General features: G+C 39.9%; 1 protein-coding gene across 6 annotated transcripts in view; it reads left to right on the top strand.

Annotated features, from left to right (window-relative positions):
- The window catches only part of LOC103156775 (NACHT, LRR and PYD domains-containing protein 7-like), a 40424-nt gene extending 23941 nt beyond the window's left edge, over positions 1 to 16483 (top strand). For 2 of the 6 annotated variants that reach the window (XM_016664605.1, XM_016664610.1), the window contains 5 exons: positions 2344 to 4138; positions 4229 to 4402; positions 4999 to 5172; positions 5900 to 5946; positions 12626 to 16483. In XM_016664605.1, coding sequence (XP_016520091.1) covers positions 2344 to 4138; positions 4229 to 4402; positions 4999 to 5172; positions 5900 to 5946; positions 12626 to 13176 — 2741 coding nt within the window. In that variant the 3' untranslated portion in view covers positions 13177 to 16483. Of the gene's footprint in view, positions 1 to 2343; positions 4139 to 4228; positions 4403 to 4998; positions 5173 to 5899; positions 5947 to 6046; positions 7726 to 9258; positions 9433 to 12464; positions 12512 to 12625 lie in introns of those variants that run through there. The other 4 variants (XM_016664606.1, XM_016664609.1, XM_016664607.1 and 1 more) reach the window with 4 other exon arrangements.
- Positions 16484 to 16855: the final 372 nt, after the last annotated feature.

Consider the following 16855-nt stretch of genomic DNA (forward strand, 5'->3'; position numbering starts at 1 on the left):
TAAAAATGAAGTAAAAATGAAGTAAACAATACATTTATATGAAATAATTTATAAAAAGCAACGGAGTAATATTTAGAATGGCTGCATATCTGAGTTTATCTAGGTGTATCTGGGACTTCATTCTCATGCCTGGCCTCATAATGCCTCAGGATTGAAAAGGTGGATTTATTTAAATAAGACAATTCTGTCAAACATATGCGACACTTAATCTGCAGAACATAATATGAAAGTAAACTAAGAGTCAATTTCAGCTGGATTTGGATTCAGATAGATCAAGTAGAAACTGGAAAGAACCGGATGAAACAACAAAAATGAAAACACATTTATTTTCCAAAATAAGATCAAAATGGTCCCACACTGCGGAAACCTTTCGTTTGCCTTGAGGCTGCTCCATAGTTGACGCTGTACCGCAAAAGATCAAGAATTCATTTAGAAAATGCTTTTGACAGATTCGCTTCCTTATAAACACAGTTTGGCGCGTTAATGTCATTTCGAAACAGTCCCTGTATCGGTCATCTGACTTGCTGAAACCAATACGCGCACCGACACGGGTTTTGGCCTATGGGCTTGATGCATGCGCTGACGCATCGGTGTTGCCGGACCCATCACTACCGTTTATTGTAGAACTAAATAGATGAATTTGAAGTACAGAATGGATATTTAGTGCACCACATCATAGGTGGAGGAAATGGAACTGCTGCTTATTTTGAAGTATTCACCCACTTCAAAATAAGAGTCTGAATAACATCAATGAATATTACATGATATAAATATCTAACTACTTGCAAACCTCAAAACATTCAATAACCAAAACCTCAACACACCTGTTGAGTTAGTCATCTGTAACTCAAAAAAAAAAAACAAAAAAAAAACAGCTAATTAATTTTTGCTTTAGAATTTATCCAGAAAATTAATTTAGGTAAAGCTACGCATGTGAGAGTTAGCAAAGTTAGCAAAAGCGCTAAACAAAAGATTTCGGTAACACTTTATTTGAAGGGGGGTGAATAAGACTGTCATGACACTGTCATAAACATGATATAAATCATTACTGTTTAAACTTTACCTTTAATAACATAAAGTTACCTAACTTTTAAAGTGCAATCAGTAATTCTTTTATAACAAATTTATCAGTAATGATTTCTTGGTTAATGTCAAGTTGTCATAACAAAGACATTTTGAATAATGTCAACTTTGTATTAAAAGTGTCATAATTTACCGAATGACGCTTTATGACAACAGNTAAAAAACATGTCCAGATGTTTGCAGATGTTCGGGGTCACCAATGTGGAAGTCAGCAGAAAAAGACGAAATAGTGATTTGAGTCTTGTTTAATTCTCAATGTCTTCCAAAAAAACCAAAAATCGAATGAATAACAACTGTTGGTGTCTTCACACCTCACCTTCTCCCCTTCACAATAAAAGCATACATTCTGGTGTGAAATATATACATTGTGTCCGGCACAATATATATATTGTATCTGCCACACCAGCCTACTTCACCAAACTTTACACTTGGCACAATACAGTCAGACACGTATCGTCAAACCCAGACTCGTCCATCAGATTGGCTGATGGAAAAACACGATTGGTCACTCCAAAGAACGCGCCTCCACTGCTCTAGAATCCAGTGGCAGTGTGTGTTATACCACTGCAGCCAATGCTTTGCATTGAACTTGGTGATGTATATCTTGGATGCAGCTGCTCCACCTTGGAAATCCATTACATGAAGCTCTCTGTTCTAGAGCTAATCTGAAAGCCATGTGAAGTTTGGAAGTCTGTAGTGATTGACTCTGCAGAAGTCAATCACTTCTTGGCGACTTCATGCTATTTGCTTCAGCATCCACTGATCCGACTCCGTTAATTTACTTGGCCTACCACTTTGTAGCTGAGTTGCTGTTGTTCCTAAGCACTTACATTTTCCTACAGCACATTGCACATTTTCTTACAGTTTTCTGACAGCTGAGTGTGGAATATTTAGGAGAAAGAAAATTTCATGACTGGATTTGTGGCATCCTATCACAGTTCAATGGTGGAATTCCCTGAGATCCTGAGAGCGACTTATTCATTCACAAATGTTTGTAAAACAGTCTGCATGCCTACATGCTTCATTTGACACACCTGGATCATGGAAGTGATCAGAACACCTGACTCAAATAATTTGGGTGAGCGCAAATACTTTTGGCAATGTAGTTTATATAGTGCCTCTGATGAAATATAAGTTCCTTTTTACTTTCGTATTAAAACTTCAAAACTCATTTCCAATTGCTCTTTGTGTTTCAGTCCCCCACAGAAACATGACAAAATCACTCTTAAATTACATTTTTTTTCTATTTTTGTTTCATAGAATCACTCGTCACAAGCCAACAAACACTAAAGTCTAACATGAAGAAGAAATTCCAGTCTGTGTTTGAAGGAATCACTAATTCAGGAAATCAAACCTTTCTGAATCAGATCTACACAGAGCTCTACATCACAGAGGGAAACTCTGGAGAGGTCAATAATGAACATGAGGTCAGACAGATTGAATCAGTGTCCTGGAAACCAGACAGACCAGAAACAACAATTAGACATGAAGACATATTTAAACCCTCATCTGGAAGAGATGAACCAATCAGAACAGTGATGACAAAGGGAGTGGCTGGCATTGGGAAAACAGTCCTGACTCAGAAGTTCACTCTGGACTGGGCAGAAGACCAAACCAACCAGGACGTCCAGTTCATGTTTCCATTCACATTCAGAGAACTGAATCTGTTAAAAGAAAAACAGTTCAGCTTAGTGAAGCTTGTTCACCACTTTTTTAGTGAAACCAGAGGAATCTCCAGGTTTGAAGAGTTAAAGGTTGTGTTCATCTTTGATGGCTTGGATGAGAGTCGACTTCCACTGGACTTCCACAACAATGAGATCCTGACAGATGTAACAAAGTCCACCTCAGTGGATGTTCTTCTGACAAACCTCATCAGAGGGAACCTGCTTCCCAAAGCTCACCTCTGGATAACCACAAGACCTGCAGCAGCCAGTCGGATCCCTGCTGAGTTTGTTGGCATGATGACAGAGATCAGAGGATTCACTGACCCACAGAAAGACGAGTACTTCACTAAAAAGTTTAGATATAAGGAGCAGGCCAGAATGGTAATCTCTCACATAAAGAAATCCAGAAGCCTCCACATCATGTGCCACATCCCAATCTTCTGCTGGATCACTGCTACAGTTGTGGAAGATATGTTGAAAAAGAAAGATGAAGAAGATCTGCCAAAGACCCTGACTGAGATGTACATCCACTTCCTGGTGGTTCAGACCAAACTGAAGGTCATCAAGTACGATGGAGGAACTGAGACAGATTCACACTGGAGTCCAGAGAACCAGAAGATGATCGAGTCTCTGGGAAAACTGGCTTTTGATCAGCTGATGAAAAGAAACCTGATCTTCTATGAATCAGACCTGGCAGAGTGTGGCATCGATATCAGAGCAGCTTCAGTGTGTTCAGGAGTTTTCACACAGATCTTCAGAGAAGAGAGAGGGCTGTACCAGAACAAGGTGTTCTGCTTCGTCCACCTGAGTGTTCAGGAGTTTCTGGCTGCTCTTCATGTTCATCTGACCTTCATCAAATCTGGAGTCAATGTGCTGGCAAAAGGTGAAACAAAATCCAAGGTATTGGAAAAAAGAAGCCATGGATCCTCAGAGATAGAGATGTACCAGAGTGCTGTGGACATGGCCCTGGAGAGTCCAGATGGACACCTGGACTTGTTCCTCCGCTTCCTACTTGGTCTTTCACTGGAGATCAATAAGCATCGCTTAGGAGGCTTTGTGGTACAGACAAAAGAAAGTTTAGCAACTAATAAAGACACAGCCCAGTACATCAAGGAGAAGTTGAATAATGACCAATGTGTTGAGAAAAGCATCAATCTGTTCCACTGCCTGAATGAACTAAATGATCAGTCTCTGGTGGAGGAAATCCAACAATCTCTACAAACAGGAAGTCTTTCAGCACAGCAGCTGTCTCCTGCTCAGTGGTCAGCTCTGCTCTTCATGCTACTTTCATCAGAGAAAGGTCTGGAAACATTTGACCTGAAGAAATACTCTGCTTCAGAGGAAGCTCTACTGAAGCTGCTGCCAATAGTCAAAGCCTTCAGCAAAGCTCTGTAAGTACAGATGTAGTTGGTTTTATAAAAATGCCTATTAAATATTAACAATAATGAGATAATTACTCTGTACCCCTTCTGTCCTGTCAGACTGAGTGGGTGTAACCTCTCAGAGAGAAGCTATGAAGCTCTGTCCTCGTTGCTCAGCTCAACAACATCTAGTCTCAGAGATCTGGACCTGAGTAACAACGACCTGAGAGATTCAGGAGTGAAGCTGCTGTGCAGTGGACTGATGAGTCCAGACTGTGAACTGGAGGTTCTCAGGTGAGATGCATTTAAATTGTTTATCTATCTATCTATTGTTTACATATTTACCAAATTTATGAACATGTCTAAAATGTCTTTTCAGTTTTCTGGAAACAACTGCATATGTTCTGAATCCAGGTCATCAGGACCACCACCCTGCATATGTCGGATGTATTTCTGCTCCAGAACACCTGATTCAAAACCCACTTAAATACAGAGATTATTTAGGAAAACCTGCTTCTAGTGGTGGAGTTAGTGCAACTGACTGATCTTGTTATAAGTTAAATAATCTGCAATTGAACAAGTACTTTTTTGGTCAATATTACGGAACTATTTACTTAAACAAGCTTCTATATCTTGCTTAAAAGTTACTTTTAAGTTAGTTTGTCTTATTTGAAGTGTAGTCTGGAAACCAGACCAAAAATATTTGGTAATATGTTGTGTTTTTGCAATGCAGACACACAGTCTTCTGCAGACTGCTGCTCATCAGACCTGCTGCTCTACCTTTATTAACATGTCATCTAATTATTCCTGCTGAAAACAAGTTCTAACATGTGCTTCACATTGAGAATATAGGTGAGTTTTCCAACAGTGTTGTGTGTTTGTGTCTGCAGGCTTTCAGGCTGCCTGATCACAGAGGAAGGCTGTGCTGCTCTGGCCTCAGCTCTGACTGTGAACCCGTCTCACCTGAAGGAGCTGGACCTCAGCTTCAATAATCCAGGACAGCCAGGAAAGGAGAGTCTGGAAGCTCTACTGAAGAATCCAAGCTTCAAACTGGAGTCTCTAAGGTGAGGAAATATTTTCTGCAGCCACACAGTGACACTCAAGGTTATTGAGGAACAATAATCCTTGGGGAGGGAGGAGGAGATCTGGATAAATCAATGTGAATATGAGTGTAGGTAGGTTAACCCAGATACCTCAACCAGCCTCAGACCAAGAAATGCTGGTTTATTTAAATCAGTGAGGACTTATGGTGCATCATGGGAAATCAAGCTGAGACGCAGAAATAATTAATTGCCCATATCAGTGCAAACAATGTCGAACAGTGGTAATTTTAAGTTCATTTCCCTTCAACTTTAAAAAACATAAAGTGGAAAGACATGTTTTTATTTATCAATCATAACTGATATGACTTAAAAATACAAATCTAAACACTGAGGTGTGATTCCCAATTAGGTCTAGTCTATTCTAATACATGAATATGCTTTGATCTAAAAATGATGTTTTTTAAAGTATGTTAGGGTCATTCTACTGTTGGAATTTGAACTTTGTTCCCAGTCTATTTTATTTATGCATCTTATGGGGCAGAATGAGAGCAATAACACAAAACTGGAGGAGGGACAAATAAACTGTTAACTCTGAACAAAAATAGCAGAAAATATTAGACATAGTGACAGAAACGCAGCTACAGATGAACTGAAGAACTCTTAGAAAACCTCAATAAGGTCTAAATTTGAGTGTCCATATTTGCATCTTGAAAATACTGATACCATCAAAACACCTCCTTTCTAACAGCATGGAGCCTGTAGGAGAAAGATGGCTGACACCAGGTCTGAGGAAGTGTAAGTGCATTTTTGTCCCATTTACAGATGTTCACCTTTGTGTCAGTGAATACAGAAAATTATACATCAGTAACTGCATTGGGTTTGTTCTGTTTTTCAGATTCCTGTCCACTAACAGTCGACCTAAACAGTGTAAGCAGATTCCTCAAACTGTCTGATGGAAACAGGAAGGTGACACGTGTGGGAGAGGAGCAGCCGTATCCTGACCATCCAGACAGATTTGATCTCTGTCAGCTGCTGTGTACTGATGGTCTGACTGGTCGCCGTTACTGGGAGGTTGAGTGGGGTGGGAGAATCTATGTATCAGTGAGTTACAGAGGAATCAATAGAAAAGGAGTTAATGACGATTCCTGGTTTGGATTTAATGATAAATCCTGGAGTGTAATCTGTTCAGATGATGGTTACACTGTTTGGCACAATGGGAGAAAAGCATTTGTCCCTGTCTCTTCCTCCTCTGCCTCTGCCAGAGTAGCTGTGTATGTGGACTGGCCTGCTGGGACTCTGTCCTTCTACAGAGTCTCTTCAGAGACACTGATCCACATCTACACCTTCAACACCAAATTCACTGAACCTCTTTATCCTGGATTTATATGCAGGAATCCTTCTCGGGGGTCTTGGTTCTCATTTTAGAGTAATCTTTTCTAAGTTAGAGGAAATCTAATTTTGCATGTGTTTCATCCAAGACATAGTTGTAGATTAACATTCTTTGTAAAACTGAGTTTAAACAGCATAAATAATCACAAAGTGCTTCACAGTAAACGCTGTAGTCTGCAGGAACTCCAGTACCAACCTGAGTGGGCGGGGATGTTGCATTGTTGACGTGCTCAAGTCTTTCCTGCACCTGTCCACTAGATGGTGCATTTGGCAAATCTTCCAAATAACATTCATTTCAGTTCAGCACAAGCCCAGTGGCAAGTCTTAAAGGTTTTGGTGAAATCTGACTTTCCAGACAGGGGCTCATTGTCACTTCCTATTTTGAGGAGCAGGATTGGCGAGGACATCCTGCAGGGTTTAGAACATGTCTTGTGTGTTTGTCAATATTTAGAGGATACAGTTTGAATCCTATGTTGGAGGAGCCACCCAATAATCTTCCGTTTTTTTCTGAGTGGGCGGGGCTTAAGTGATGCCATTAAACTACCACAACAAAATGTGAAGCAGTGAAGCTGCCTGGTGATGCATGAAAAAATCTGGTGCAGATTGGATAATGTATCATGGAGATATAACTGTTGGAATAATTCAGGGAGCGCCGTGGAGTCAGCTTTTAATGTAAAGCTATTGGCCATTTATTTAGTTGGTGCAAATTGGATGATGCATGTGTGATTTAGAGCCAATCCCTCAAAGTATGTAAACTTTGACGGATTATAATTCGTCATTCTATCACAGCAACATGCTGCAGCCATAGCTGAGAGAAGGATTCAGCATCATGTTGTTCTGTCGTTGGACTCAGATCTAAATTGGTATGAATCAAACAGTAAAATTATGACCACCAGAGGAAAACAGGTAACTTCCTATTCAAAGGGGGCGGGGCTAAGGTGATGTCACATATTGACCATGTGAATGTGATCAATGCTGGTCTGTTATGACACATAAAGTCTGGAGCAGCTGTGAGCTTGTATGTGGAAGTGATTCCTTCTTGACATTTAAGTTTTTAAGAGTTGCACAGAGTCTGTTGCATAATGGCAATAGCTCATGTAACTTGTACTATTTACTAGAGATGTGCCGATCAGGTTTTTTACTCCCGATACCGATACCGATCACATAATTATTATTATTTTTTAAATCATAAACACTACCGGTTACATTATGTGGAAAAAGGAACCATGAATTCACCTTAATTTAGACAAAAACTTGTTTTTAATAACTTTTTNATTTGTGGAAGTGCGCTCACTTGGGCACAGTCTGTCTAAATGAGTGATGCAGCCATTTGGCACATCACATCTGATCTTGTTACCATCTTAGGGGGCAAAAGGAGGGAGACTAGCAGAAGTTGAGGGGGTGAAGTTTATAGCTATATATGTGTTTGTAAGTAAGTAAGTGAAAACTGTCCCAGATAGCACCCCCCCCCCCCATCCCAGCCATTGTCCTTGATAAGTGATGGAGTGTTTATCAGCCGGCCTCGGTAGAGTGCTGATTCAGGTCCACAGATGCCATGGAGAAGGGAGCAGCTAATGGAAACACAGCATCTTGTTTATATGATATCCAGGAGAAATTGAAATAGCCAGACTTCCAAGGGGAACCAGTTCAAATAACAACAGTTGTTTAGCTGACTCCGACAATTTCCATCTGCCGTAAAGTCAATCCCACCAAGCCGAACTTGCAATTTCTCCAAGGTCTCTTCCCTCCACCCAGCGAGTTCATGAAATGTAAGTAGCCAGCATCTGAGTGTTTATAGCATGGTATATTCCCTAACACAGGCTGTGCAGCCTCACAAAGGCCAAAAGCTGTCAGCATTTTACAAATTTCTCAGTATGCCAGGTAATTGCCAACTCCAAAAACAGAAATCCTGTCATCAAAAATCCAATGATGTACACATCTTCCACATTCTCAACTGACAATATGGACAGATCTATAGTCTTCCACTCTCCCCAGGGATCCATTGTATATCCAGCTGCAAATGTCCCATCACTGCAAGAGGGCTCTCCTTTGCCCTGTCTTCTCCTTGAGAAAAATTTTATCAATTGCGTTGAGAGACTGGCTGATCAGATCCATGATTTACAACTCAGAAGATATGCAAAGAGAGGTCAAAAAAGACTGCATAGAACATAGAGCAAAAGCAGGGCAAATAGGGGAGGTAGCGGCAGAAGAAAAAGGGTTTGCCTTCCCTGAGAGAGAAAAGAGAGAATTTTGACTTAATAGGTTTTCATTTCTAAATTTTAAATCTTCTTCTAAAGAGTGTACTGTTTTTGGTCTTGTTTAGAGTATTGATGTCATGGCCTTAAATTTTTGCTCACTGGGCTTTCTTAGTTCCAGGTATATTCTCAGATATCAGTAATTATCGATTATTGGTCTTTGGAGTGCGAAAACTATGGGTTTTAAAAAAACGTTAGCATGCATGTCTGAATATTACCCAACTTTTTCATTCTGATGTCTGCAGAGTAATACTGGGAGGTATTAAATAATATCTTTTCAGATGATCAGGCTATCTACTGTAGTAGTCAGCATGCAGACTGCTGCTTAACAGTGCTATACTGCTCTACCTCTTTTAGCATGCCAATTAATTATTCCTGTTTAAAACAAGTTCTAGTAACACATGCTTCACTTTGAGGGTATAGGTGAGTTTTTTTAAACTGTGTTGTATGTTTGTGTCTGCAGACTTTCAGGCTGCCTGATTACAGATGAAGGCTGTGCTGCTCTGGCTTCAGCTCTGACTATGAACCCGTCTCACCTGAAGGAGCTGGACCTCAGCTACAATAATCCAGGAGAGGCAGAAAAGGAGAGTCTAACAGCTATACTGAAGAATCCAAGCTTCAAACTGGTCTCTCTCTGGTAAGGAATTATTTTCTGCAGCCACACAGAACTAGTCTTGTTCAATACCGAACTCAGAATTGACACAAATGTAATAACTGGGATTGAAGGTGTTGCCCAAGATCATCAGCTAGTAGAGTACTGGAGAGAGAAGGCATGGAGGAATAATGATTATAGAAACAGTACTCTGAGAGTGCCAGGATTATTTGAAAAGAGATTGTTGATGGGAGATTACAGAAATTCCAAATCCAAGGAGTGAACTGACAAGCAGGGCATGTAATATGGCTGGTCACAAATATCCAGAGATCAGTGTTGTGGTCAAGACCACCTAACCCGAGACCAAGACAAGACCAAGACCAGAGTGTATCAAGACTGAGACAAGACCAAGACCAGCGCCCCATGCTACATGATACAATAAAATGTGAAATATGATCAAAATTACTTTTCAAATTGATCTGAAAGATCCATATTCCCATAAAAACACCTAGATATTAAATACTTAATACATTTTACCAATATTAAATATTCCATCTCTGTGCTACAATGCGTGGTGGTCTTGTGCCATCCCTAAAAAGATAACGCCCTGGGCGTTTGCCCATATTGCTCATGTCAGAAACCACCACTGTCTGCACCATTAAACATAGCAATTGAGGCAATGCCCTGACGGTAAATAACGTCCAACTATGAACACTGACCAAGGAGCAACAAGGAAGAAGTAACCAAGCACAAGGCGCTCACCATGACTGTTCTCACCCTCTCTCCTGCTACATGAAACCAGGCAGTCTGACACCATGGCACACATTACAGCTGCCACTTTGAACGAAAACAATCAAAGAGCAATGTGCGTGCTCTTTTGTTCTTGTGTTTTAGTTATTTGTTAATTTTAAAAATATCAATGTACATAATTAAATAAAATAATGATAGCTACTGCAGTGTATGCAGAGCATTACAAGAACAAAGAACGGGTGTTCTGTCAGGTCAAATCGTCATACGCTTAGCACAAACTCATGGCTATATCTGTCAGACACGTCATTACCATAAGATTTCATTTAATCAGCAACATAGAATCATGACGTAGATCGTCATACACTTTGTTATTAACAGTTGTATGGCATCCTGACTTAGCGGTTGAGTAGGTTAATGAGTTTTACACGGCGTGTGTTGTAGCTGACTCCAGCTGCCAGACCTTGCTTTAAATTCACTTTGAAACCAGAACAACACATATATATCTATATAGTTATCATTGAAAACAATTTAATGACTTATTTTCGTCATAACTTGATGCGAATGGTGAACTGACAACTCCTCTGACGGTCGGACTTCTTAATGCGCATGCAGGCATGGTACTCACTGCATGTATGCTATTCTGACAGCGTATGGCTATCTGATAGAACAACGGCTCTCAGTGAGTGACACTCCAGTCCTATCTAATAAGTAAAGAGCCGTGCAGAAGAATCGGACTGTTTCTGAATGTCACATGACTATATTGCAGACTTTTGGACACAGCGTTGTCCCATATATGTGACAAGTCAGTCAACACCTCCGCACAATAATTCAGTGCAGTGAGTGACGTTTTTTCATCACAAATGCTTATGTGTCTCTATAAAGCTAGCTTTGCTAGCATCACGTCAACGGAGCTTACCTTCTTTGAGCTATTTTTCTAAGTGACGAAAAAAGTTAGACGTTGTCCCCACCGTCTGTGAAAGCGAAGCGTTGCTGAGTTAGCTGTGGCCATCGGATTTCTTATGATTTATGCAGCGCTATTATATTACTGACAACTAGACAGACATCTTCTGCCGCTGAGAGAAAACCACTGCGCATGTCCTGGAGCGCCGCGTGCGAGTAAAAGGGGAGGAGGGGGAGTAACAGAAACATGTTATTAGTTGGATTTTAATGGGTGCGTTTTGCATCCACTGAAAACAAAGATGTTAACAAATAAACTGGACAGTATGTAGTACGTTTAGTGGTATTTTCACAGTTGCGGTCTCAACTGGTCTTGACATAAAATGCCGAGTCCTCAGCGCCCGAGACCGAGACAAGACCGAGACCAAATGCAGTCGAGTCCAAAACGAGACCGAGACCATCAATAAATGGTCTCGAGACCAAGACCGATCTCGAGCACTGCCAGAGATTGAGGGAAATATCTCGAAGAATAAACATCAGAACCATTGCACATGGCAGAAATATGTGTAGGTGTGTGGGGGAAGGAATTAACTGCCCATACCAGTTCTGTTCAACAAAAGGATGTTGAACAGTATTATTTTTCATTGCATATGCCTTGAACTTTAACAAATGCAAAGTGGTGCATAATTGCAAAATGGAAGGATAATTGTTGATTTTTTCAGTCTTAATTGATATGACTAAAAACAAGGAAATCTGAACACTGGGTTGTGACTGTGAGAATTTGGGTTTTTGTGTGTATTTTTGTGTTAATTTAGTCTTTGTGTTGTCGCGGCTACCTCTTGATTATTCCCAGCTGTCCCTTGTTTCCCCCGATTATCTTCCCTGTGTATTTATACCCACCATGTCTCTTGTTCCCTGTTGGGTCCTCCTCTATTGTCAGAAGTCTTTTGTCAGTTGTTAAATGTTTGTTGAAGTGGCTACCAGAGTCAGAGCTATTGCTGCTGCTCACCTGTGCTGCCTGGATTTTCATGTACCAATTCATCATTAAAAACCATCATTATCCAACGTACCTGGGTCCTGCCGTGTCCATCCTCACTACCACAAACCGCACCTCATGACAGTTACTCCCAGTTAGGTGTAGATCTAGTCTATTCTAATAGATAAATATGCTTTGATCTAAATTCTTTTTCCTCTTTAGGTCAGGCTGTATATTTAGTCATTGTACTAGTGGCATTTGAACTTTGTTCCCAGTCTGTATTGCAGACAAAATTTGAAGAGAGGAAAAACAAACAATCTACTCTGAACTAAACTGATATTACCAGGACAATGTCAGTATTGGTGACAGAAACTCAGTGATGGATGAATGGGAAAAACTCTGAAAGAAAAAAACTCACAAAAGTCTGACCATCAAAACACCTCTTTTCTTACAGCATGGAGCCTGCTGGAGAAACTTGGTTGATACCAGGTCTCAGGAAGTGTGAGTGTGTTTAATTTACTAATTTAGCATATTCCTTTATGACATTCATTATTGTCTCAGTGAATTCAGAAAATTACACTTCACTAATTGCATTGTGTTTGTTCTGTCTTTCAGATTCCTGTCCACTAACAGTCGACCTAAACACTGTAAACAGATTCCTCAAACTTTCTGATAAAAATAAGAAGGTGACGCGTGTGGAAGAGGAGCAGCTGTATCCTGATCATCCAGACAGATTTGATTCCTATCAGTTGCTGTGCACTGATGGTCTGACTGGTCGCTGTTACTGGGAGGTTGAGTGGAGTGGGAGGGTCTACATATCAGTGAGTTACAGTGGAATCAAAAGAAAGGGAGACAATGATGACTCCTGGTTTGGCTATAATGATAACTCCTCGAGTCTAATCTGCTCAGATGATGGTTACACCATTTGGCTCAATAGTGAAAAGAAAGCCTTCATCCCTGTTCCCTCCTTCTCCTCGTCCTCCTTTGTCTCTGGCAGAGTTGCTGTGTATGTGGACTGTCCTGCTGGGACTCTGTCCTTCTACAGAGTCTCCTCAGACACACTGATCCACCTCTACACCTTCAACACCAAATTCACTGAACCTCTTTATCCTGGATTTGGGTTTGAGTACAGGACAGGTTCCTGGATGTCTTTGTGTTCACCTTAAGCCCCCATACTTTAGTGATTGTCATTGTTCATCTGGACTAAACTGTCACAATAAATGTAACATATTTTTCCAGACTTTTACTCATTCCAGAGGAGAAATCACATCAATCAAAAACTCATGTCACACAGAAGTAGAGTTTAGATCAGGTCTGAAAAATCCAACCTGACCCGGCCTGAGCCTGTGTACAGTGTGTCCGAGCCCGACCCAAATAACTTTGTTGGTCCAAATTAAACCCAATATATCATTTTAATTAAGATTTTACTGTTTCATTTTTAGACCATAGTTTGAGTATAGCAGTGTAAATTCAGCTGCTTTTAGCTTTTGCTTAAGATCTTTCAGCTCCATCTTGTTGCTTGTTGTAACCACAGGATGAGTCAAGTGCAAATGATCTGGGATGTGTGACTGATAGAAGTAGAGCAGAAATGGGCTACATGTGCATTAGTGCACTGGGCTTTTACACTCCAATTAACTTCTTCCTTTTTCTTTCTGTCCTCAACAAAATAAACTACCTCTTCCCCTATTAAGACTATGATAAGCTGATCAGCACAACTTTATAGCCTGCATTCTCATTTGGTTTTCTCTGGGCTGTATGAATTGCGTAAATGCACCACAGAAACCTGAGCCGACCATCAAGCAAATCATTTTGGCCCGAACTGTCCCACATTTTGGGTCAGGTTCCAGTTGAGCTTGGGCCTTAAATCTAAAGTCAACACTGAACTAAAAGACTATTTAGAAACTGTCAAACATGAGTGGGACCTTGTCCAAGTTTATTTGATCCTACATGTTGAGTTCAGTTGCCTGTTTTTCAACAAACTCATGGAAACTATTGAGTTTGGCTTGAAAGTCAGAGCACCGATGTCTGTGTTCTGACAGAGAGGCGGTTGCATTGCATGAAGCGGAAACGGCAATAAGGCCCACCTGTAAAGTAATTTATATTCATTTCTTTGGCAGCTACCAGGGTGTGGCGATGTAGGGCCACCATTGACAAGCCTCTTCCATCAACACGTTCTTCAAAAACCCATCTGTGGACTCGTTTCTCAGGCTTTGGCCGTCTTGCTTTCACTCCGGATGATCTTTTTCACATATGGTGATGTTAACTCCTCAATTCATGTCCATCAATATAACATTTAACACATGAATCAAAAATGCATCATGAAGAGGGAGAAAGTTGCACCTGATTATAAGTCATAGGACCACCAAACTATGAAAAAAAGTGTGATAGTCTGGAAAATATGGTAAAAAGGAAAAAGAACTTTGATCTTTAATCTAAAAAACAAAAACTGATCAATCATTCAATAAATTGGCAGCTGTTAAAAATAAGCCAGTCTTTTCTTCCTGTTCATCCATCCATCCATCCATTTTCTATACACCCTTGTCCCTTAGTGGGGTCGGGTTGCTGGTGCCTATCTCCAGCGAACGTTTTGGGCGAGAGGCGGAGAACACTCTGGACAGGTCGCCGGTCTGTCACAGCTTCCTGTTAATACAACAAAACAAATCAGCTCTCACCTCGAACCCCATTGAATCAAAAAGCACAACATATAGATGTTACCCAAATATAATAACTTAACAAAAATCTAAAGCATACAGTTTGGTGTAGGGTTTGGTGCATTGTGCATATCATTCCCACTTGGTGGATCCATATCATCACTGTTGGCTGAGTAGTGAGTACAGACTATGAGCCTCTTTTGCTCCAAGGGACAAACACCCTATTTGCATCAGGGCCTACATAAAACTGACGTGTTGGGTTGTGACAAATTTGAAAATAATATTTGTAACATGATAGTTGGTTTAGTTCTACTAATATTTTTTCTTCCTTCTTTGCCATTCTTTTTATTTTTTGTTGGCTGTAGTGGCCTTTATTTGAAAGTAGTTCGACAGAAAACAGGGTTATCAGAAAGGGGGAAAACATGCGGCAAATGTCACCAGGCTGGGAATCAAACCTGCAACCACCGCCATAAGGACTAAGGCCTCAGTACGTGGGTTGTGCCAAGCCCCTGCGCCACCACAGCACCCTGTTTGCCATCCTTTTACAGTGACACTACCACTGGTAGAACATCTGCTCTCAGATGTTTCGGCATGATTCGTGGATTCTCACTTGCATAATAGGATTTTTTTCTTGCCTCCACCACCATGGAGGAGACATCACTGCCAATATGTTTATTATTTGAACAACTAATGAATTACAGTAGTTTTATCACGGCAAAGGCTGTCCATCATGTACAGAATCTGTTACTAATCCCTCTCAGGCATTGGGGATTAAAAACACTGAAGTGTTTAAGGAGTTGCACAGTGACTTGCATTATTTTATTTAGAATCTCTAAAACACTTTTCTCAGGTAAAATGCAGGGCCTTCTTTCTAACAGTGCCACATGCACATATTGGATTTCCCTGACAAACTTTATTCAGTCAAATATATGTGAAATTTGGAGATGTGCGTGCTTCACTGCAGCTCATAGCTCTGATCCATATGGAGATTGTAGCTATAACAGGACTTGAAGCTGCTTTGAAAAGGGATTATAAGGAAATGGGGAAAAATACTGCTTCTTGTTCTTTGGGTTTTATTTTCCCATCTTTAAAGAGAACTAAAAATATATTTATATAGTGAAGCATCTAAATCTTTTATAATTGCTTAATTCTAAACTTTGTTTATTTTAATCATTGTTTTTTAAAATCCTCTAAGCACTTTGAGATTTTTGTATTAGTCTGTCAATGAGACTTGTTTGCTTGAATTGGTTGTTTTTTCTGTTATTTCAGTTATCTCTTAAAGAAATGACCTTTGTTTTTATGTCATGACCTTGTGGTTAAAAGCAACAAAAAAGCTAAACAAACTGAGCTTTAACCTTTTTATGGGAGTAGATGGGCAAATAAAACCTTTTAATTTTTATACTGGTAATGATAAATACTGATAATTAAGCAACCAAATTATGATTTTGGGTTTACTGATTTATCATTTTTTGCACTGTTTCCATGACAATAATTATAATCCATTTTTAATTGTGTGCCGTTCAGTGGTACAAAGGCAGAATCTAATGTAACTTTTACTTTATGCTGAAGCCTGTTTATAACTGGCAGTCCTGAGATGATTATAAACTGTGACTAGCAGACAGGCAGCCATACAATCCTACTGCTTAAAATGAACTGATTTTTAAAAACTTTTTATCATGTCTTTTACCTTATTTTTACTAAATTACACAATATTGTAATCTAAAGTTGAATATGTGTTCCTACTTCTGTGTGCTTGATGTAATTTTTTATCTGCTCACTTGTTTACATGTTGGTACACTATGAATAATAAAGACAAACATTGATGTCAGTAGGTTTTTTTGTTCTGCTTATATCAGTAATAAACGAAGTTGGGGATATTTCACGTACCGTAAGATAAATACATTTACATTCACAATATGGTAGACTTTTTGCTAACCAGAGAAAAGCTCAGAAGTGAGCTGACTGCTGACTGAGAAGAGTCCTTCTCGCTTCACTGTGTCCTTGGAAACATAAAAACAGCACACATAACTTTATTTACAGCAACAAACCTGGATGTGACTGTAAACACAAAAGAAATTACGAATTCAGGAATGGGTCCTCTATGAGTGACTCGTAAAGGTCTCTGCTTATTGATTTTAAATCATTGACAATGCTGTGTACTATATCTAATGGTCTAAAATCTAAATAAATAAGC

Source organism: Poecilia formosa, unplaced genomic scaffold (assembly GCF_000485575.1).
Source record: "Poecilia formosa unplaced genomic scaffold, Poecilia_formosa-5.1.2 Scaffold499, whole genome shotgun sequence".
NCBI lineage: Eukaryota > Metazoa > Chordata > Actinopteri > Cyprinodontiformes > Poeciliidae > Poecilia > Poecilia formosa.